At 45.9% G+C, this 23,645-nt stretch overlaps 1 protein-coding gene across 2 annotated transcripts in view; it reads left to right on the top strand.

Moving 5' to 3' along the window:
* The window catches only part of LOC143483082 (cadherin-18-like), a 79,825-nt gene extending 56,389 nt beyond the window's left edge, over positions 1 to 23,436 (top strand). For both annotated transcript variants that reach the window (XM_076981797.1, XM_076981794.1), the window contains exons 5-12: positions 11,571 to 11,738; positions 12,387 to 12,574; positions 12,770 to 13,023; positions 13,674 to 13,810; positions 15,385 to 15,506; positions 17,169 to 17,283; positions 20,129 to 20,380; positions 22,610 to 23,436. In XM_076981797.1, coding sequence (XP_076837912.1) covers positions 11,571 to 11,738; positions 12,387 to 12,574; positions 12,770 to 13,023; positions 13,674 to 13,810; positions 15,385 to 15,506; positions 17,169 to 17,283; positions 20,129 to 20,380; positions 22,610 to 23,118 — 1,745 coding nt within the window. In that variant the 3' untranslated portion in view covers positions 23,119 to 23,436. The remainder of the gene's footprint in view (positions 1 to 11,570; positions 11,739 to 12,386; positions 12,575 to 12,769; positions 13,024 to 13,673; positions 13,811 to 15,384; positions 15,507 to 17,168; positions 17,284 to 20,128; positions 20,381 to 22,609) is intronic.
* Positions 23,437 to 23,645: the final 209 nt, after the last annotated feature.

Raw genomic sequence — 23,645 nt, forward strand, 5'->3', positions numbered from 1 at the left:
AAATCCAGGCCCATTTTCTCAGAAACAATACAGTGCAATCTTTTTTTTACTGACGGGTATCGGTAGGAGCCCTCGCTCAGCCCGTGGGGATGTGATGTATGTAGCGGCAGCTTCTCAAAGCTGAGTCATGGCGTATGCCGCTGTTGTTTTTCACACGTTGAACGTGTCTGGTTGACTCTTATTCGTCTGTGATGTAAATTTCCAGGGCTCCCTATATGTGTGTGTGTGTGTGTGTGTGTGTGTGTGTGTCGGCATGTCACTGATGTGATTTGCGTTACATTATTTCTGCTTTGTCTAGATACATATTTTAGAGGTATTACAAGCATAATTATATTTCTCTCGGTCATATGAAGCTACTTATATTCGTAATAAAACAAAGTGTTGAATGTATTGGAAGTGCTCCATCGTCAACAACGCCCTGTCAAACGCAGCACCTGGGATGTCTGCAGCCTGGCTATCGATCTCACAGCTTGCCTGAAGCTTCTGTGTCCTACCTGTCTGCCTGAAACTTGAGAGAGCCCTGAACACTGAACTTTCAGCTGCAAAGACAGCAACTCTTTCCACCCCAGTGGCTAATGAACTTGTCGATATCCGACCTATTGATTATTCTAGGCCATTGGAGGTTGGACAAGTATAATTTCTGTCAACCTCTATGAAAACTGTTAACAAATTATCAATATGATGAAACGGCTCGATTTCTCTTTTCAAAGAAAGCAGTGTGTGTTTTTCTGAGTTTCTCTGCTGCTCTTTGTGGGATCCGTTGCCGTACAAGCCGATTGGCTGTTTATGGTGGAGTGGAAGTCGACGTCTTTACCATAGGTTTTACTGGTGAGTCTCCGGGACTGTGGCTAAAGGCTTTAATCCTCCTCCTTGGTCAGGAAGGAACAATTTGTCTTAGAATGGAATGGTTAATGGAAAATTCTCACCTGCACAGCTAAAGAAATAGGACACTCGGTCCAGTGTGTTTTGTGACACCTGTGCTCGTCAGCGGGGAAGGCATTATCAGTGGAGCTCTGCACAAGGACCACGACACTTAGTTAACGCTGTGTCCTCTTTTGTCAAGGATTGTTGTCAAAGGAAGACCGGTCAATTGCTGATGAAATGCAGAAATTATAAAAAAAAATGCAGTGCATTAAAATCAGTGCAGTTCTTTTCACACATACGTTATTATTATCGTTGTGAATTGGTTGAATTTGGTTGAAAAAGACCATTTTCCTGAAAGCACAATGTATGAAGCAAATTTCAGGCTTCTACATGAAATGAGGTCATGTGGCAGGAGGGATTCTATTCTGAAACCTCACGCTTCTCCAATTTCTTTTCTCTCTCTGTGCTTTTTGTCCCAAATTTGTCCCCCTATTTCCGTATTTGCATACCTACTTGGAGCAAAAGGGCACTTGTTTTTTTTTTTAAACACATATGGGAAACGACAGCGCCCTGCTACAGCAAACCTACAGTGAACCTCTGGGTCGAGTCGTCCTGCCCTTCATCATATTCAAAAGCTCATTTCATATCACAAATAATAATGGATCTGAGGGACTATGGATCCTAGCAACGATGCTAACGGCTAATGGCCGTGAGCTGCTGATCGGTGGAGTTTTTCCAAAGCACGTTCACACCTTCGTGGCCCTCCACCAGAGCTAACACGGGGCTAACGTTCTTGTCCTCTCCTGTTTGAATCCTCCTGCAGAACTTTTTTTTTTTTTGCACAATGCCACGGGCTGTTTCACATGGATGTTTGGCTGTTTTGCATTCTGTCTTGGGCTGATGTTTGTATCCTGCCAGGTGGGATCCTGGCAGGGTCTGTGGATGTGCTCGGTCTCTCTGGCGTTCTCCGGGGCTGTGCAGAACCATGGCTTTATTAGTCCTGGTGGACTCTGGTGCCTGTTTGCATGTGTCTCTCCCCGGCGTCCTGCAGTCACGGCACATTTCTCTCAAGCTATCCAAGGCATCACAAAAATGACCAAACGCAATGTTGTGGCTGTGTTGTTACATGGTGCGATTCAGATGTCACTGGCTGGCCGTTCACGTAGAGGTTGGCTCGCATTAGTTTGATGATAATTATTTACATTTCGGAGATCAAGAGACCGCTGTGATGTATTAGAACAGCTGCATACATCATTTGTACACGGCTGTAATTGTCTCAAATTGGCCGGAGTGCTCACAGCATGCAATACAAAAAGCCGTGATTTGTTCAAGGGCTCGTTTGCGCACCGCAGCCTTCTGAAATGTAAGAATTGCAAAAACCCCAATATTGTGGTTACGATTAACAAATGATATATTGTGCCGCCGCTGTTATTTTCTGTTCTAATCTCTGCGTGCACTCTGTATGTATTACACCCGGCGCGTGTCTGCGTGAGCACGTTCGGGTTGTCTGTATGTGCAAACGCTTTCGGGGCAGCGCCGCCTTGGTCCGGTCCAAGAAGGCTCGTCGTCTCGGGGTGCTGGTTACGTAACGATGGCACCTCATAGAATTTACGACACACTTCTTCAATTGATGTTATGGATGCATTTCAGGGGAGCTGTGTTTCATATCTCTCAAGGTTGTATAGTCAACTGTAAAATGACGAAAAGGTTGGGATGGCTAACCTTGGCTTTGAAACTGTGGCAACGTAATATATTAGACTTAGACAAAGGGCAGGCTTCGGGTAAATTGAAGATGCTTTATGGGGCTCTAAAAAAACATATTTGTTCCCGTCTGATTTTCTACAGTTTTACATACTTTTGACATTGAGCATTTTTCGATGGCGACATAACCAAGACCTGATATTAAATAAATGGAGTGTGAAAAGAACACAAAACTGTAACACTTGTTTCTCCTGTAGTGGTAATGACGGCAGCCAAAATGTTTCCTGCAGTTACTGAGCAGGGTGGCGTCCTGCTGTGAGGACTCTTGGCTGACCCTCTGAGCTGAGCTGTTCTCACTCCGTGGCATTTGAAGCGTTTCTGCGGTACACGTCTGTGCAGCCGTAGCCCCTTACTAGACACGGATCTACAGTCTGGTCTTGTCCTGAGTCTAGACTGAATCCTGAGGCATTTATTTAGTTCAGACATTCCAACGAAGCCATTTTAAAGCTTAAACCGTAATCAGGAAACCAGGTCTTCACCGTTCCAGAAGGCTCGAGTGTTTTGAAGCATCGCCTTGCAGTGTGACCTGGTTGTGCTGTAGCCACAAGGGACAAAGGCCCAAATGAAGAAACACACCTTTCGTGTGTTCTTTAGTGCAGTAAAGTGAGCTGTTTCCAAATCTCACTCCCACCAGCAGACTCGGGCGCCGGTGTGAAGTTCGTCCTTGTTTGGGGGTTTCTAGATACATGGACGTGCGTGTCACTAAGAATGTTCTCATGGTGCGTACAGAGCTTGGTGTTCACCATGTCAAAACTGAAGTACATGTTTGTATCTTGTGTGTTTTCCTGCTGCCGGGGCTATTGTTTCTGGAGCCTGGTTGATGGTGAAATCATGGCTCTTCATGTACTATGTGATTCGTGTGCGCCCAGAACATTATTCTGTATCTCGCTGTAGGCATACAGCTAAAGTATGAACACTTACAGCAATACAGAACATCAGATATAGTGGTTATTGTCATTACTAGCTTTAATCGTTAAAAAAGAGCACAGTCCAAACTCAAAAACTCAAATCCGCTATATTAAAACAGCGTAGCATGATGTGGATGTAATTATGCATATTGGTATGGCGTAGTGCCTCCACCTATCAAAGGGTGCAGATGGCAATTTATCTGAATGTCAGGTTCTAAAGAGCAAACGGAGATCTTCAGATCCAGAGAGCAGGTCTATGATCAGCACAGCCACTAATAATTATCACATACTGTTTTAGCTTTCACACACTGTCAGCGTCCCAGAGTCAAATATGTCAGCTTCTTTGTTTAACAGTCTTTGCCCACTGCTCTGTGTAGGCTGCTGAAGACTGGATGCATACCCACTTTCATGCTGTAGTTGTGCATTTTGGCCTGCAGGGGGTGCCGATTCCCCAGGGCAGCTCCAAGGGTGTGTGTGTGTGTGTGTGTGTGTGTGTGTGTGTGTGTGTATCAGACGTCTGGAGAGTACAGTAATGTGTCCAGTGTCTCTGCTGTGTCCTCTCTTGTCCTTTCTGATTATGGGTCTCAGTGTAATAGTGTCAGGTGCATCATATTGACCCAGGTAACCGTCTCCCTTTACCACTGTCTACAATGTATATTTGCCCCTTGTGTCCTATGTCTCTGTTTAGATGCTGTCTGATGCTTGGTCTGATTATGGGCCTTGGTGTACAGTATCAGATACAACATATGGAGCAGGATGGTTATCTCCTTTAACCACGATGTCTGTGATGTATATTTGTGACCAATTCTGAACTCTAAATCTTTATGGCTGTGTGTATGCAAGAATCTCAGTTGACAACTTATTAAAATTAACCCTATGTAGGAAATAGATATACATTGTATTCCAAAAACCTATAAATACATTGATGATGAATTACGGCATTTCTACAATGGCATTTCTGCAGGGGCAATGCTATAATGGCACTACTATATACGTAATGGCATTACTACAATAACATTACTACATTATCTATACTACAATCTGTACTAGCAGATCCCTTACTGCTAATATATTGGACTTGCTTATGTTTGAGATTTCTCCCTCGTGTCCTCTAAATTCTCACCATGGAGCTGCTCCACCGGTCTGTCCTCTCCACCCTCCTGACACCACCTGATTACGTCTGAGCTGCTACCCTTTCGCGGGGCTGTCATCCTGTCTCGTTGTTATGTAGGACGGTTTAGCTCTTCCTGAGGCTCTGGCTAATAGGTGCTAGGAAATTGGTGTTTTACCAACTTGGTGTGGTGTGGACTAACACGGTGTCATTGAAGACTTCAAAATTTTCCCTGTGTAATGTGACCGGTAAATGAGTGTCACTATGTCTGACTCAGGGTTTAATTTTTCATCTTTTTATGTTTGGCCAGGCTGTTCTTTGGTAATTGATCCAGTAAACCTTTGCCACAGATAAACTTAAGAATGTAAACGGTCACACAGGCTTGATTTCAGTGTGTTCATGTATGTCACATACCATGGTGGACTCATTGGTCAGGGCGTTTCTCCACAGTCAGCTTCAATGATACAGTTTTTAAGTGCTTGATGCTTTTGCTCACCACTGTTGTTGTTATTAACATACTCGCCCCCCCTTTTTTTCTCAAAAGATACTTTTCTTAAAACTAGCTTGATCTTTAACTGCCTTTCCTGAATGCCACACCTGCTACCATCTCCTCCTCCGTTCCTGAGCCATCCTCCAGACGTCATCATCGAGCTCCTCAAATCCCCCCTTCTTCAACTGCTCCAAGCACTGCAGAACATTTTGAAGCTTTACTAGATTTCTTCAAGGATAAAGTCAGCAAAATCTTCCAACAATTCCATTCCGCTGCACAATATCCCATTTTCAAGAAATGCCCTCACTACACCCCCCCCCCCCCCCACCCGAAAATGTGTTTCCGCGTTGAAGTTCCCATCACCGTCTCTGAACTCATCACTACATCCAGTGTATCCGTGAGTTTGACTCTACTGCAACTCTTCTTCTCTGTCGTCTCTACTCCTGCAGTTGTCTTCTCTGTCTGTTCCTTTAGCCTAATGCGTCGTGTGCAGTAATCATGACACACAGAGTGCCAGGATGTAAAAACGGACAAGATGGCGTCATGCTAGTTCTGTGCTCCTTTATATGATAATAAGAGAAACGGGTATAAACAGGAAATTGCAACAAATGCTGAAAGTAAACTTTATGTTCATTGGAAAGACTCGCCTCATATCAAGGTAGTAGATAGATTCAATGATCTTTCCTCCAGGCGTCCATGTAATCAAATCACCAAATTAAATGATGGAAGTTCTGTTGCCCGGTCTCCAGACTCCATGTTGTTTATGGCACCAGACAGCCTGAAAGATGAATAAACACAGTCAAATGCTTCTAGTAATAAACCCTGCAAAACATTATGGAGATAGCAAGAGTTACGGTGACTATGTATTGTTCAGGTACACACAGGTCACCTTAGTTGATGCAGCTTGTGTATGTGCTGTATTACATTTGTGATTAGCTCCATTCCTACCAGTAGCAAAGCTTCACCAGATGCTTTTGTCTCCAATCTTTGGTCACTTTCTTGGGTTTTCCCGTTTATGAACAACTTTTGGTACTCAAAAAAATATAAATCCTCTATTTGAGCGACCAAACGTGATGAAACTGTAGGCTCAGAGCTTTGATCTTCTGGGACCCGGAGCAAGAACCCTTTATCGCTTTAATTTTGCTGCGATTTTCGGTTTTGTGCTTGAATGTAGAATCTTCATATTTATCTAACACGCTACTGACTAAAAACGATTTTTCCCAAGAACCATTAATTGGAGACATAAATATAAAAGGATGTGCATAAATGAATGTCAGGGTGCACAATGCATGTGTTTAGGCTGGGGGTTATTGTTAACAGATCCGTTTGTGATTCACACGTGTGTAGCATAAGGTTCAATGGAAAAGACTCCACTGGATTTGCATGATGATTTTAATTCTTTCTGCATAAAAAAGACCCTCCTACTCGTCATCTACCATGGATGGCCCAGAAAGGCAGCGATGTGATGTCATACGCTAGCAGGCATACACTTACCCTGCTCTTACCATTCTTGACTATTACAGATCAATCTCTATAGATTGTTTTAATCTATACTGATGGAAAGACTGCTACTCACACATTTTAAAGATTTTCTCACTGTAAATAATCTCTATGATCCCTTTCAGGCTGGCGTTCATTCACATCACAAAAGGGAGTCGTCTCTCTTAAGAGTTGTGTGTGACCTTCAGCCTTCTTCTGATGCTGGTCCACAAAGTCTTCTTCCTCTCCTTGACCTCAGTGTGGCTTTCTATACTCTATATTACAAGGTAGCATTTCAGCCAGAGTAGTATAGAAAGGTTCTAGAACGGCTCAGAAAGGTTCCAGAATGGTACAGAAAGGTTCCAGAATGGCTCAGAAAGGTTCCAGAATGGTGCAGATCATATATCTCTCATGGAACATCAGTACAAAATCAAAAGACATCCAGTGTCCGTATCACGGTGTACCCCCATGATCAGACCCTGATATTGCTGTCCACATCGTATGCAGTGTACCTCTGGGACAAATGGTTATGGTTCCAGCTTTCATTACTATGCAGATGACATTTAGTTAGTCCTAACTGCAACCCTGTTACCAACATTAAATCTTACATCTTTTCCCTGATAGAAGTGTTAACAGTATGCATTTCAAATTTAAGATATGGTAGGAGCAGTGCTTGTAGGCCCTATATATATTTGGCTATCAAGCAAATGTGCCTATAAGGAACCTTTGTGCTTTTTTTGACTCCAAACATTCACTAAATATGCTGTTTTTTGTCCTGTGAAGTCTAGTTGATGTCTTCATAAGCTCTTGTACCAACTGTCGTAATGTTCAACCTAGGGGCGTGTGCCTACGCTCAGCCCATCCTGGAGTTATCTTTGCTAACCTTCTGTCTCTGTCTAACAAACCACATACAGCTGTTAATCATGATGAATGTGGGTCTCTCGTCTGCTCTCTGTAGCACAGAAACCTGTGAATCACTTCCGGACAATGCACACCAGCTGAACAGCTTACAGCTTCACAGAGAGCCGACCATGACCCACGAGTTACAGAGGAAAGAGGAGAGGGGCAGTGTTCAACATCCAGACACTAGTAACAGAGTAACCACGTGTGCTGCATGAAAAAATAAACTGCCAACCTGGAGTCATAATATATTAACTTTTCAGTTATCACATTGGGAGATTTTAATAATGCATTGCTAAGCAAAGAAAGCACACTACATAAACAACACATCGCTTGTGCCAGTGGGGAGGACGGAAGTGCTTGATCATCGCTATGCTGTGATGAAGTATGCGTATCGTCCTCATCCTCGTGTGGCTCTGGTGTATCCTAACCACAGCGTGTTTCATCTCAGTCTGCTGTAAAGGTAACAGCTAAAAACTGACAAGCCTGATGCCACTACTGAAAAATGAATGACCCAAACCATAGAGGAACTGCAGAGATGAACTCCGCAAAATGGAACATGTTCAGAGCACCAGAGAAGACCAAAGTGAATTAACATGCAAAGATATGTTGTACATCGGTTTTTGTAAATAAACAAATGCCAAATGTGTTATATATGAAGCCGAGATAATTATAAACCCTGGTGACACATTAAACTTTGGCAGCTTAGATAGACAAAGGAACATAAATACCAGAGCAGAAATAATGACCTTTACAATTTGTTGTAGAGTGGAGAATGTAATTGGAATGGTCAATAATCAATGAGTCAATGAATTAAAACAGCTAATGACCAGCCAATTAGTCAATTATCTATCCTTAGCTAGGAGAAGGAACAGGAAGCCACCAACATTTTAACAAGAATTGTTAATTGTTCTGAAAGTTCCACTGCACATCTCCGTGGCTGAAGCCCGTATCACTCTGATTCTCTTCCTCCTCCCTCCCACACCTCCACCAGCACTCCACCCACCGCTGCTCCATCTGCTCCACCCTGGATCTGCAAATAAGAGCTAAATCGACTCCTCCTGAAGCATCTGCCACTCCAACCAGCACCACTTTCAGCTGATATCTTCAATTGATTTCTGGCCCACTGCAGTGTGCAAACCTCTCGTAGAAGTGTTACTTCATCACATTCCAGTTAAAGCATGCCAGGAACATCAGGTCAGCATGGTTTCAGACTTCTCATGCTGACTTCAGTAGTCAGACTTTTGAGATATTCTCCATTTGAAAACCACCACGGGCCCCAGACTGGAGTCTCTGCGGTTTGCGTAGAGAGCTGGCGGGTTCATATCGGTGCGATCGGGCGCGTACACTGCTGTATCTCCGCTGCATGGACTCCCATATCTCAGTTGTGTTCATCAACTTCAGCTCTGCATTTAATCCAGTAATCCGGCAGCTACTACAAGCCAAGCTGTCACAGCTACGCGTGACTGACTCCAACTGGCAGCGAGACCGAACTCGTTCCTGCTGCAGGAGAGATTATTGGCTGTAGAACTCCGTCAAAGGCGCCTGAAAGACCATAACGAATAGAGACAGCAGTGCGGATCAGGGGTATTCTTCACACATCCCCGCCCACCGGGCTTCCCAGCCTCTAATTTCAGAGAGCAGATATTGGTCCATCAAAAAAAATTAAGAACAAGAAACAGGAACAGCTTCTTCTCCAAAACAGTAGTCTTCCTCAGTAACTAATGGGGTAAAAAATGATCAACTGTACAATAACACTGCTGGTGTATATGGTGCTGTCTAAATACCTAATAGGCAGAACGTATTTGCTTGCCTACAACTCTAACCACCACTGAAGGGCGTGCTGGATCTTGGCTATAAGTGTGTCAACATATGCTTCAGTGTACAGTGAGGCATATGTTCACACACCTCTTCCTTATTTAAACTAGCTGTTTGTCTTTAAAATGTACTGTCCTTATTTAAATACACACACACACACACACACACACACACACACACACACACACACACACACACACACAGTACTGGGTTTGAACCCCTGTTGCCTTCAGAACTGCCTTAATTCTTCGTGGCAGATTCAACAAGGTACTGGAAACATTCCCCAGAGAGTCTGGTCCATATTGACATGATAGCATCACACAGTTGCTGCACATTTGTCAGCTGCACATCCATGATGTGAATCTCTCGTTCCACCACATCCCAAAGGTGCTCTATTGGACTGAGATCTGGTGACTGTGGAGGCCATTCGAGTACAGTGAACTCATTGTTGTGCTCAACAAACCAGTCTTTGCGTTATCAGGCGCGTTATCCTGTTGGAAGTACACTGGTCATAATGGGATGGACAACAATACTCAGGTAGGCTGTGGGGTTAACACAATGCTAAATTGGTACTAATGGGCCCAAAGTGTGCCAGGAAAATATCCCCCACACCATTGCACCACCAGCACCAGCCTGAACCGTTTATACTAGGCAGGATGGATCCATGCTTACATGTTGTTGATGCCAAATTCTGACCCCACCATCCGAATGTCGCAGCAGAAATCCAGACTCATCAGACGTTTTTCCAATTTTCTATTGTCCAATTTTGGTGAGTCTGTGTGAATTGTAGCCTCAGTTTCCTGTTCTTAGCTGACAGGAGTGTCACCTGGTGTGGTCTTCTGCTGCTGTAGCCCATCCACCTCAAGGTTTGATATGTTGTGTGTTCAGAGATGCTCTTCTGTATGCCTCGGTTGTAACGACTGGTTATTTGAGTCACTGTTGTCGTTCTATCAGCTCGACCCAGTCTGGCCATTCTCCTCTGACCTCTGGCATCAACAAGGCATTTGCACCCACAGAACTGCCACTCACTGGATATTTTCTCTTTTTCGAACCATTCTCAGTAAACCCTAGAGATGGTTGTGCATGAAAATCCCAGTAGATCAGCAGTTTCTGAAATACTCAGACCAGCCTGTCTGGCACCAACAACCATGACACGTTCAAAGTCACTTAAATCACCTTTCTTCCCCATTCTGATGCTCGGTTTGAACTGCAGCAGATCGTCTTGGCCATGTCTACATGCCTAAATGCATTGAGCTGCTGCCATGCGATTGGCTGATTCGACATTTGCCTTAATGAGCAGTTGGACAGGTGTACCTAATAAAGTGGCCAGTGAGTGTATATCCTTATTTGAAAAAATGTCTTTGTAACCATCTCAGTAACTGCTAAATCAGACTCTGTCTCACCTGGTCAATAAAATACATTTTTATTATATGGTATGTAAGAGCATGCCAAGAGTTCTCCCAGAATTATTTAGTGTTTTGAAGGTTTTAAGATTAATTTTCCATTTTCTTTGCCTTTTTATTATTGCAGCCTGCTGCACGAACCCAGACGGCTAATGGTAATTTGATCAATAGAACCAAGCTAAGTTGCATTCATTGTAAGAGTGGATGTGTGTTCTGTTTCATCCTTCGGGGTGACGGCTCTTACTTTGATCTCCTGGATGTGGTTGTCCCCCTTGGCAACCGCATCATTTGAGAGTTTGTGAGGCAGACCAAAGCTGCCTATTGATTTCCATGGGACTGCATAAAAAGTCACAGCAAAATGTGGGAATTGAAGTATTTTTGGGAGAAGACAGCCAGCCCCGCCCCCCCCTCACCCAACCTGATGCCACATGAGGTTATAAAATCTCAGAGATCTCAAGACTGGCAGGTGGAGTAAGGTGTAGTAAGCCCTGTGCTCACACCGAGTCTCGACTGCTCTGCAGAGTACAGAGATGAGGGCTAATGCGCTCCATGCTAATGTGATGACTTAGTGGGCGAGGGCAGCTGATAGATCCATTAGGAAGGAAACCACTGACTAAGAGACCACAGTTCAAAGGAACTGTTTTCAGACCAAACAAAAATGAACAAGGCATTTTCAGCTTAATGTGGCGACGTCGTGTCATGACGCAATGTTTCTACACGACTCTACTGTTTGTTTTGTAACGACACAATATATTAAAAATCACATTGACTTTACTACAGTATAAAGTATTTTCGTCCAAAACCCCTTTTGTATATGAACTTCTTCTTTTCCGCAGGTGTCATTAGGACAGCTCTGGCCAACATGGACAGGGAGACCAGAGAATTGTTCTCCATCATCATCCAAGCCAAAGACATGGCCGGCTCTGTGGGGGGTCTGTCTGGGTCCACTACCGTCAACATCACCCTCACTGATGTCAACGACAATCCACCAAGGTTTCCTCAAAGTGTGTGACAATTTTCAAATGAGCACTTTACTCTTTGCTAGTAATAAACGAAAAAAGCTATAGCAACCGAGTGGGTGTTAGCATGGACAGGCTGTCAGCTGGTCCGCTCTCACTTGTTAGCCGAAAGAATTGCAATAACCTTTCACAAATTAATAGTCTCTTCCATACTTCACTCCAACAAAGATGATATTTTTAATCTACCATAATCAGATACCTTTCTGCCAATATTGCAGAGTCCATAGTGCGGTAGGCTAATGCAGTGTTTCCAAAGGACACACATTTAATCTGCCAAATATGCATATCCGCGTTTGGCTCGGAAAAATGACCATTAAAGCAACGTGAGTCTGCTGCCATCGCTGCGATGGACAGCCACAGATTTCAAATCATAAAGTATTGTTGTGTATTTTTGGCATCATGTATATAAACTGTGATAATGATGTCATATTCTTCTCGCAATCACACCAGCAGCATTGATATTCCATTGCTAAAAGAAAATAGATTAAAAGGGGGAAATAGGCATTTGTTGGTGCATATAGAGTGTTAAGCAGAATTAGCTTATTCACGTCCTTTGTACTGTCCTCTTTGCGCCTATGCTTTGAGATGGGCAATTCGAACACATTAGCGCTGAAAGCTAGGGTTCTGCTTCAGAGAACTACCAGCTGTACGTGCCAGAGTCCGCTCAGGTCGGAAAAGCTGTGGGCAAAATCAGAGCCAACGACGAGGACCTCGGCGTCAACGCAGAGATGGCGTACCGAATCACTAATGAGGATGGGGCGGCCATGTTCTCCATCGCCACGGACGGTGACAAGAGAGAGGGGGTCATCTCTCTCGGAAAGGTCTGTAAAAGCGTTCTGCCGTCCACCTGAAATGAAATGAAACGATAGCGCACCACAGTGTCTGCAGGCGGTTTCAGGCTCCTGCAGTCGAGCGCTTCCTCCTGTTCAGTCGAGCGGATCCCCTCCCCGCCTGGGAAAGAATGAAACATCTCTGCAGTTGAAGGTCATTTTTTTTGCTATCTGTGCTTCTCGCAGCCGCTGGATTACGAGAAGAAGAAAGCCTACTCCTTGAGCATCGAGGGGGAGAACACACACCTCGACCCCCGGTTCTCCCACCTGGGGCCCTTCAAGGACGCCACCACCCTCAAGATCATTGTCGGAGATGTGGATGAAGCTCCCGTCTTCACCATGGACTATTACATCATGGACGTTTACGAGAACGCGCTGGCCGGCACCCACGTCGGCGTGGTGACAGCCCAAGACCCCGACAACGCTAGGGGCAAAGTCAGGTGAGAGGCGTAGAAGACCCACTCAGTATTCAAGTAAGCAAACCACCGTGACGCGTCACATTTTAATTGCTTGTTTTTTATTTGTCCTTAATTTGCTGAAGGTGTAGCTTAGCATAGCAAACAGAGCACATCTCTTAAAAGGTGACATAGTCAGTGCTTTTGAATGCCTTGACAGACATTTTGAGCAATAATTCCCAATCCAGCTCCTGAGGGGCACACACAGTGCATTTTAATGTTTCCCCTGCTGTTACACTGTGTGTTCAAATTACCACCTCATTACCGAAGCCCTCATGAACCGATTCAGGTGTTGCTGTCTTGCACACAGACGCACTGCACAGTTCCCAAAGCGTTAAACAGGGAATGAGCTTTCAACGAATTTATGGGGAGAAAAAAGAAAAGGAAGAAATTGATGAAAGGAGACCTGGCATGTTGATCTCATTTCAGTGCATTAGCTTGGCTAACATATTCACCGCAACTCTAAAATATTTAGCACATTCAAGGCCTCCACCATCTTTTACCACAGAGCGCCTAGTAATGAAGAACTATTATATTTGCTCCAATTTTTTTTTTTAAGAAAGTGCTAGAATAATTTACTCATCCATACCCATTTCCTCTTAACTATTCAAAACTGTTCTCTCGTCTAATTACAGGTATTTCGTTGACAGCAGTGTGACTAGAGAAGGGCTTTTCAGTATCGACGAGAACAGCGGACTGATCACCACCAGCGCCAGTCTGGATCGGGAGGCTGTACCCTGGCACAACATCACCGTTCAGGCCTCCGAGGCTGGTGAGATACACTAGGCCCAGGATCCCATGTCAACCGGTTCCATGCAGATACAGCGAGCCACGTTTGAGGAAAATCTTACCGATGACATTCTGATTTTTTTTTATGCGAGAAATTATCTCCAAGCACGGTTAAAATCATGATTATTGACTACAGCAAATGACTGTTTGAAGGAGTGATGCATTATGGGATGCTTGTTGTGGTAGGAGGTGACGTGCCTCTGTAATCGAGGTGCACAGGCCAAATTGACTTTCTCTTGCCTTTTTTTGCCAGTGCTTGTCTACGCATTTACCCTTTTCCTTATCCCGTTCTGTGTAAAGGTGTTTGGTTAATGGGTTGAAGGTGCACATTGATAACATCAGCTAACACAGTGCAGTGATCAATCACCATTAGCAATCTGCATATGTTTGGAGGAGAGTATCGACACACTCATGGTTTTCATTGATATTCATCTTTTTTTTTTAGAATCGGTTATCAGCACTTCAGAAATCAGCTTGATGGAGATAGAATTTAGGATTGAAAATGCAAAGCCGTTCAGGTTGATCTCAGTGTGTTCATAGATAGCTTTGATGAAATATTCATGGAATTTACATTCAAATAGCACCATGATCTACGCCAGTGCTTTCTGTTTTTTGTAGACTTAAGCTGCTGAATTCATACGTAAATCCCCAGGGGCAGGCGTTGGATTCACATGGGTCACAAAGTAACAGACACACACACACACACACACACACACACACACACACACACCACCCCGGCAATGCATAGTGATAACGGCCTCAGATCCAGAATGCTTTAAATTAGGAAAGGTTAGGATTACCGTCAGAGGATGGCAAAAAGTTGAACTCTGGGGTTACATTTAATCAATAAGACATAATGGAATTCACTAAGATAAAAAATTGATTCACCATCTAAATACAAAATTCACACAGTTATTAGTAAAATTCAGCTGGGGGGGGTCTCTGTGCTGATGTCATGCTGCCCTAAATGCTTTATGTTTAAAGTGGTCTCTGCCCAAAATATTTCCCCAGTGCTATCTGTATCCATCAAATAAGTTTCCATAGAAATACAATATATAGGGGTGTGGTTTCACAGTACGCTTATGGTGCACAGCACCACACAACACATTTCAAGTAAAATTACAGCGAGATCTGCCCAGCTGATGCAAAGTTGTGCAGTGGAGAATTCCCCACACTGTCACATTCATCATCATCTTCATGTGCGACTTAGTGGCCTCCTGTCTACTCTCTAAATTATTAATTTAAAAATCTCAGCCATTACATCATACAAGCATGGAACACTGGCCACGCCCACACATTTGATGAAAATCTGAATGATGCAACCAAGTCGTTATACCTGTAGATTGTCTGGAGATTGTCTTAACATTTTAGGGTTTATATTCCACCCGATCTCCACAACTCCACGTCTATTTCAACTCCTAGACGGCATCTCCTTAAAACTATGTTTGATATGATCATCGTATGACTCCAACAAATGAATCATCATCTTCATCATTGATGAAGACCTCAAGACCATTCACGTTCTGAACGTTTGCGTCTTATATCTGTGTTTCTCAGAGAATCCCAGTCTGGTGAGCTCTGTGCTAGTGACAGTGCAGGTACTGGATGTCAATGACAACACACCTTACATTCCTACGGACCATGACATCATCGTGTGTGAGGCTGCTAAGGCAGGCCAGGTTGGTGATCCCTCCACAGTCCATTTATTAATATATTTATTTTAATAATGTCATCTCACCTAGCCCTACTACGTTTCACACTGTCACACGTCCAGGTTTCATCTAGCCTCTGAACTACTGGGAACTTCCAAAGTCCCATCTCATTTCACATTTTCTTTTCTTCTTTTTTTTTGGGTTTGTTCATTTCTTTGACAGCTCCTTTCTTCTCCCTCTCACTATCTCTGTATTCACTGTACCTCAAACACTCTACCTGTCTACTGTTTAATTCTGTTTCCCCAGGCTCACTTCTACACACACACACACACACACACACACACACACACACACACACACACACACACACACACACAGTCCCTTTATGATATGTCTGACACCATCAGGGTCGGCTTTATCTATGGTTCTGCAGGCCTCTGAGCCTCTTGAACCCATAAATTATTCAGCATAAACGGATGTCTTTGGGAGGAGATAGTGGCCCGTGTCGGCCCCACCGGTGCCAGGTTTGTGGCAAATGTTAATCACGGGCCCCTTCCACACGGGCCCCGTGCACAGCGGAGCGCGGCCGCTCCAATCTCGCATCGCGAGGCTCCGGAGTTCTTGGCTGTCGTCTTTTCTCCCTTGAATGGAGATCGCGAAACACGGAAGATAAGCCAGACACATGGTGGACAATGCGTGTCGGGATCCTGGAGGAATCTCTCGGCTCTGCAGCCGGAATGTCCGGCAGGTGACTGGCCAGGTCAGACTTCCACAGGGGGAAAAATTCCCCTGCCTGCCCTGCAGATAAATGGAGTCGATAATTACTGGGAATAAAGCATAGCTTTGTTTACCTCTCTGTTTTTATTTTTAGTGAACCACGCCACATTTTAAAAATAAAACATATTCAGGTCTAATTCAAAACAGCGGAAAATTCTCTTCATTCTGACCGCCTGACTTCATCCTCTTACGGAGAGCGATGACGAGAGAAACAAGATTGTCGGTGGGCCTGGTAGCTATGACAGCAGCAGGCAAAGAGACAGTAGAGGCTGTCACATCCTGGGTCTCGTATTAGAAGTGCGAAGAGTTGCCCGGGAGGGTGTCTAAGTGGGCCCGGCTCCGGCTTGAGCCCCAGCCGAGCCCCCTCCCCAGTTTCTGGGTGTCTTCCCTCATGGACAGGTGAAGAGCTTCCATAATTGGTCCGTCCTGGGCGTGAGGAGCTCCCCCCACGTGCCGCTGCTCCGTTAGCGGGAGCCAATTAGGTTAACGAGCTGACAGAGCGTCACGGCGCTGGAGGCCGGCATGCGTCCGCCTCCTGGGTTTCAGGAGTCCTGCCAAGGCCAAAAATGGTGTATGTGTACTGTGGGCGGTGGGTCCAAGAGCACACACCCTTCAGACGCATCGGGGGAGGGAGGAGAGGAGAGGAGGAGAGGAGGAGAGGAGAGGAGGAGAGGAGAGGAGAGGAGGAGAGGGAGTCGTGCGAATGCTCTTCAGACACGTCAGGGCAGAGAGGGGAGAAGGTCATTGAATAATGACGCTGCAGGATTAAAAAGACGGACACGGTGGAGAATTGAATCAAGGAGTTCCACCTCCTTATCTTGCTTGCTCATTTACTGCCTGTCTGTCTGTTTGTCTGTCTGACTGTCTTGTCTATCTACCTTTGTGTCTTTCTTTCTTTTTGTCATTGTACAGGTAATACATACCATCAGGGCTATGGACAAGGACAATTTCGCCAACGGACGCTTCTCTTTTGCCTTGCCAGCCGACATGCCAGCAAACCCTAATTTCACCCTGAAGGACAATGAAGGTACAAGCGGATGTTTTGTGTGTTGTTGTATTGGCTGACAATGCATGAAACCACTTACATTCTGTTTGCAGTACGCAGCTGTTGCTGGCATTTCAAACCCAAGAGACTTCAGCCCTTTTGCATGTCACTGTACATTTACCAAAAAAAAACCATTTTCATTTTATGATATTTTAAAGAAATAAATCATAAATCCTGCTTGAAGTAGTTTTACTCTTTTCTTTTTACTGAGCAAGAAATATACTTCAATCAGGAAAAGTTTTTTTTTTATGACATCTGACGTATCGTTGGCAAAGCAAAAATTGGGATCCCGTTGGTTGTGATATTTGCGATATCAAATAAAATCTAGAAGTGCTCTACACTCATGCCCCCGATAATGGAAATTGCCTTGTGAGAGCTGATTTCATGATGTTTGCTTCAAGCAAACCACCAGTGCCTCCAGACAAACATATTTAGCATTGCGTGTTGTCACACAGGTTTTGTTCATTCCCTACCCCCCCCCCCCCCCCCCCCCCCCCGCACTCGTCTAATATCAGAGAGAGACCCGCGCTGCCGTTGCCCAGGAAACCAGGTCTGTGTGTGTGTTCGCTCAAGGCTGTCTGCTGGAGACGGCCAGGCCATAATGATCCATCTCCCTCAAAACGGGCCGCTCCTGTGGAACACGTCGGGGCTTCAGGTCGAGTGCACCAGGCTTACCGCCACAATCGCGGAGGTTAGAAACAGATGCTGGGACTCCCCGAGAGCTCGGAGCTCTGTTGGCACAGCTTGGCGGTTCCGTCCGAACGACGTCTCCACGGATGGGTCATTATGGAAGGATTTACATGCTGGGGGGCACCTGTGTCAATCTCACACAACCACCTTGTGTGGTCTGACCTGATTGGCCACTCAAGGCGACCGATTGGCCAGGACTTTACTGTCATTGGGTGATGTGGATGGATGTGGATGGATGTTGGATGGATGTGGAGGAAGAGCTTCGGTGTAGTCACTTTCCAGGGCATCTTTCTTGGCATGCTGTGCCACTGCGCCGACTGGCAGGGCTTGAACAGAAGCTCGTGGAACAAACCGGATTGTAGTTCCTCTTAGAAGAATTCTGAGGGAGTGTGTCTGACTCTCACGTGCTGTGGCATAAATGATATTCAAAATTTGGGAGGTTTGAACTGCATTAAACCAGGAATGTTGGGCTAGCATACATCGTAAAACTACATTAAATGCTATATGGGTTTTATTATGTATAATGTGTTTTCATTGTTAGCACACCTTTGTGGCACTGTGTGCTCTAGGTGGCTTACGTTTCATCTGTTGTGTTAACTTGGCCCTTTTAAACTCGTCTGACCCGAGTGCTGCTGTAGTTAAGACCTAGAAGTGAGGACACAGGGCCGTACACCTCACCGCAAAGTTCCATCGCATCTGCAGTTTATGCAGGCCTGGTTCCCATGGCGATTTCCAGGAAATGTGTTTATGATTTACTGTCGTCTCATTGAAAGACCTGCTGTGAACGTTGGAGTAATTAAAGAAATGTGCTTATTTTCACGAGAGGCACTCTGTTCATTACATATCAAAATAAGGACGTGTGTGTGTGTGTGTGTGTGTGTGTGTGTGTGTGTGTGTGTGTGTGTGTGTGTGTGTGTGTGTGTGTGTGTGTGTGTTTGTGTGTTTGTGTGTATACAGCCTGCAGGCAAAAAAGTGAGGAAGCTATTTTTGTAAACTTTACTTGCGATGAGCGTTCTCTTTACTTGTAAAGGGCAACTTAAAACCCAATTGGGTTTCATCATAAACTCTGTGAGAATGAACTCGATGCTGCACCAGCGAGCCACACCAGCAGTATTCCTACACCCTCCCCCAGGGGGCGATGCGGCCTTGACTTCAGTGATATGGTGGACCTGCAGCTTGCGGTGTGGTGGATGATCGCGATGGCGCTGATGAGGAGACCTCCCCTGGGGGGCATGTTTGCACACTGCGGTTGACAGGCAGGAAGCGACAGGGGCCGCCCGGTAGTGAGTCGACCCCCCCACCCCAGGGCTTGGGCACGTGCTGTGGTTGCCTGTTCCATGGAGACTGAGATCTGCATAGCTGAGGAGCCGATTGTGCTTGTGCATACGCTACAGGGCTCTGTGGGGAGAGAGAGAGAGAGAGAGAGAGAGAGAGAGTGATGATGGAGGGAGAGAGAGAAGGAGAGAGAGAGAGTGATGATGGAGGGAGAGAGAGAGGGAGAAGGAGGGAGAGAGAGAGGGAGAGAGTGATGATGGAGGGAGAGAGAGAGGGAGGGAGAGAGTGATGAGGAAGAGAGAGGGAGAGAGAGCGATGGAGGGAGGGAGAGAGAGGGTGGGTGACGGGGAGAATTAAAAAAGTAAATTTGCACAACTGTGCAGAATGTGATGAGATGGGGACCTGGAGATGTAATGAAGTGTGACGTTTGCTGCTGTGTGAGGTGGCGGTCCAACTGACGGCCCACTTGCCCAGTACCGGGTTCTGTCTTCAAAAACGCACAAGTGACGAGTCAAGCAGACGCTCCGAACCTGCACGAATCCAGACGGGTCAGTGTGACTTCTAAAAAAAACAGTTCGATCCTTTACTGCCATGTGGCTGCGAACGCCATAAGACGTCGTCCCCCCAAGGCTCGGGCTGCACCACGGGCCCTTTGCGTTTCGCTCAACGGGCCCTCACGTTTGAATCCCCTCCTGGTTTTCGATGTGTGAAGTCGGTCTGGTCTCGGCCTGCCGATCCGGCTGAACCGATAGAACCCCGGGGTGAGTGGCGGGTGGGAGTAACCCTCTGCTCTCTCTCTCTCTCTCTCTCTCTCTCTCTCTCTCTCTCTCTCTCTCTCTCTCTCTCTCTCTCTCTCTCTCAGACAGCAGCGCCAGCATCGTGGCACGGCGCTGGGGCTTCAACCGGGCCGAGCAGGAGCTCCACCGGCTGGCGGTGGTGGTGCGTGACGGGGGCGAGCCCCAGCTGAGCAGCACCGCCACCCTGACCCTGCGCGTGTGCCCGTGCCAGCGAGGCCTGCGTGTGCCCGCCTGCCAGGCACAGGCCTTCCTCTCCTCCGCGGGTCTCAGCACGGGGGCCCTGATCGCCATCCTACTCTGCGTCCTCATCCTCTTGGGTAAGAAGGTGGAGTCGGTGCAGGTGGGGGCGGGTGGGGGCGGGTGTGGTGTTGTGTATGATCGCAGTGAAGTGGAGAGGACTGAGTTTTTTTTTCTACATCGTTACGTTATTAAAACTTCATTTATCCCTGCTGTCAAGTGAGCCCAGCTACTTTTCAGCAGATTCAAGGTTTCCAGTGTTCTCTCTGATTATGAATTCTTAAGGCATTTGCATCGGTCCCAGTTCTGTTCACCGCGGTTTGATGTGATCTCCTGTGATGTGGTGCCATCAGAGAAGAAATAAGGAGAGAAAGAGAGAGCAATGTCAGCCAGAAGTACTGAGACTTCCCTGCACTAATCCCCCCGCCAAGTCGCTGAGTGAGGCAGCTTTGTGATCGGTCCTGATTAGGTGCAGCTGTGTCTCAGTTGTGACCAACATTTGTGCCGGGTTTCATCAGTCATTTATCTGTTTACCTGCTTTGGGCTGGTGGTGCTTACTCTGCCTATGCCTCTGTCCATGGTCCTGAAGACCAAGAAGCAGGACTTTTTAGCATCGTGTCCTGTTTTACAGTTTTAATGCTTATCTGGGCCTTAAGGATGGCTTGAGTCAGGTGTGCAGGGAGAAAAATATGTACGCTGAAGGGCCCCAGAACTTGGGTTGATAACCACTGCCTTAAGATCTGCCTAAAGTTGTTTAGAAGTTTTTTAGCTTCTAAAAATGTCAGAATACCACACAACAGATTTATCTTGGAAGTGTAAAAAATTGCAGATGGAATAGCTTCTTATGGTAGCTAAAAATAAGGGAATATGGGATATGAAAATCTTTTTTCCAGTAACATTGGCTCTATATGATACTTGGTGACATGTAGCTAAAGTAGACGGGTTGTATATACTGTCCTCAGAGCTTTTCTCCATCTCGTGCTACACCTAAAGTTATGCCGTTAGGGCGCACAGTAGGAGCTGAGGTCCCTCTCCGTCACTTGTGCAAACCCCAATGTTTTTCTCAGCATGTCTGACATAGCCAAATATAGAAACCCTCTCCGGAGAGAATCCTGCCTTTCCCAACATGGCTCCTGTCTTCCCAGAGAGCATCGTGGTTGTACAAAATAGGTACAGGGGGGTAAACGATCCACTTATCGGTATTCTGTGACAACGCTCATGGCAATGGGATAGTCCTTTTAGGTCAGAACCAAACTGGACTAAAATTAGTCCAGATCGAAGGTTGGTGTGTTTGTTATAGATGGTGAGGTCCACTTCTCCCTCAAGCACTGCTGCCAGTACAGAACACAATGCACAGGAAGGTTCTGGAGCAGGAGAACGCGTCGTGTCTTGGCACCAGTCTCAGTGCTATAGGGCAGAATTAATAATTCACTGTTTGGTTCTGAATGGCTCATCAACCACTTTTAAGATTAATGGGGAGACACAGAACAATTGATTTTACATCAGCAGATGAGCAATTATGCAATCATTCCCACAGACAAGCCTTTGCCTCAAGTGCCTTCTAATGTCAAAGGCTAATTGTAGCCTCTTGCATTGCAAACATATGCACGCTGGCAGACGACGCTGCCATAGCTGTGGCCAAGAGTATTTCAGTAAGAAAGGCAGAATTTGTATTGCTGGTCTTTCTGCGTCTTGGACTGGGTGCTAGTCAAATGCGTGTTGACTGGGTGTTAGTCAAATGCGTGTTGACTGGGTGTTAGTCAAATGCGTGTTAACTGGGTGTTAGTCAAATGCGTGTTAACTGGGTGTTAGTCAAATGCGTGTTGACTGGGTGTTAGTCAAATGCGTGTTAACTGGGTGTTAGTCAAATGCGTGTTAACTGGGTGTTAGTCAAATGCGTGTTAACTGGGTGTTAGTCAAATGCGTGTTAACTGGGTGTTAGTCAAATGCGTGTTAACTGGTGTCAGTGAAATGTGTGTTAACTGGTGTCAGTGAAATGTGTGTTGACTGGGTGTTAGTCAAATGTGTGTTGACTGGGTGTTAGTCAAATGCGTGTTAACTGGGTGTTAATCAAATGCGTGTTGACTGGGTGTTAGTCAAATGCGTATTGACTGGGTGTTAATCAAATGCGTGTTAACTGGGTGTTAGTCAAATGCGTGTTGACTATGTGTTGGTCAAATGCGTGTTAACTGGGTGTTAGTTGAATGTGTGTTGACTGGGTGTTAGTCAAATGCGTGTTGACTATGTGTTGGTCAAATGCGTGTTGACTGGGTGTTAGTCAAATGCGTGTCTCTTTGTCTCTTTGGCAGCGATCGTCGTGCTGTTCGTAACCTTACGGAGCAAAAAGAGCAAAAAGGAGGCCTTGATCATCTCCGAGGAGGACGTGCGGGAGAACGTGGTGACGTACGACGACGAGGGGGGCGGCGAGGCGGACACCGAGGCCTTCGACATCGCCGCGCTGCGCCACCCGGAGGCCGCGGTGGAGGCCAGGAGGAGGAGGGAGCCACAGGGCGAGGCGTGGGGCGCGGCGAGGGGCGTAGACGGCCTCAGCCCCTCCGTCACCCTGCCCGTTCAGGACATCCAGGAGGTCATCCAGATGAAGGTGGTGGAAGCGGACCGGGACACCAGCGGCCCGCCGTACGATTCGCTGCAGACGTACGCGTACGAGGGGCAGGGCTCCCCCGCGGGGTCCATCAGCTCGCTGGACCTGCCCGGGCCGCAGCTGGAGGCGGACCCCGCCGAGGCGGCCGATTGGGGTCCCGAAGTTCACGCACTCGCCAGACGTCTCCACGAGGGGGGCGGCCAGCAGACCTCATAGTGGCGGCGTCTGTCTGTCGACTCTGTCGTGTTCTCTTTTCCTCCTCCATGTTCCGGTGGTACTGCACAGACGGCTGTCGTTTTTTTTGTTTGTCCAGATTTGCTGTGGGATTATTTGACTATTAGTTTTTTGTTTTCTTTTTTGGTTTCGTTTTGTTTTTTAAACTGGGTTCTACTAGTGGAAGAAAGTAAAAGCTGTTTTTCAAAGAAAATGCACAAAACTGAGAAAAAACGAGGACAGACAAAAGAAACTATTTTCCCTCTTGTCTATTTTATTATTTTATATTGCTTAATAAAGTTCATGATTCCTGAGTAAGTATATCTAACTCTATTGTATATTTACGTTTTCTCAGCACAAGGCAAATGCTCCAAATTTATCACCCAAACACTGAGTTTGTGGTCTGAATATTTCACGGGAGACTGTGAGATGAAGCTGTGTGGTTTTTACGTTTATGGCCGATGTTTTCCTGACAGTGCCCAGTAACTATACCAAAGCCCCATTTATACATTCTCGACATTCCTCTTCTA

Source organism: Brachyhypopomus gauderio, chromosome 19 (genome assembly GCF_052324685.1).
Source record: "Brachyhypopomus gauderio isolate BG-103 chromosome 19, BGAUD_0.2, whole genome shotgun sequence".
Lineage (NCBI taxonomy): Eukaryota > Metazoa > Chordata > Actinopteri > Gymnotiformes > Hypopomidae > Brachyhypopomus > Brachyhypopomus gauderio.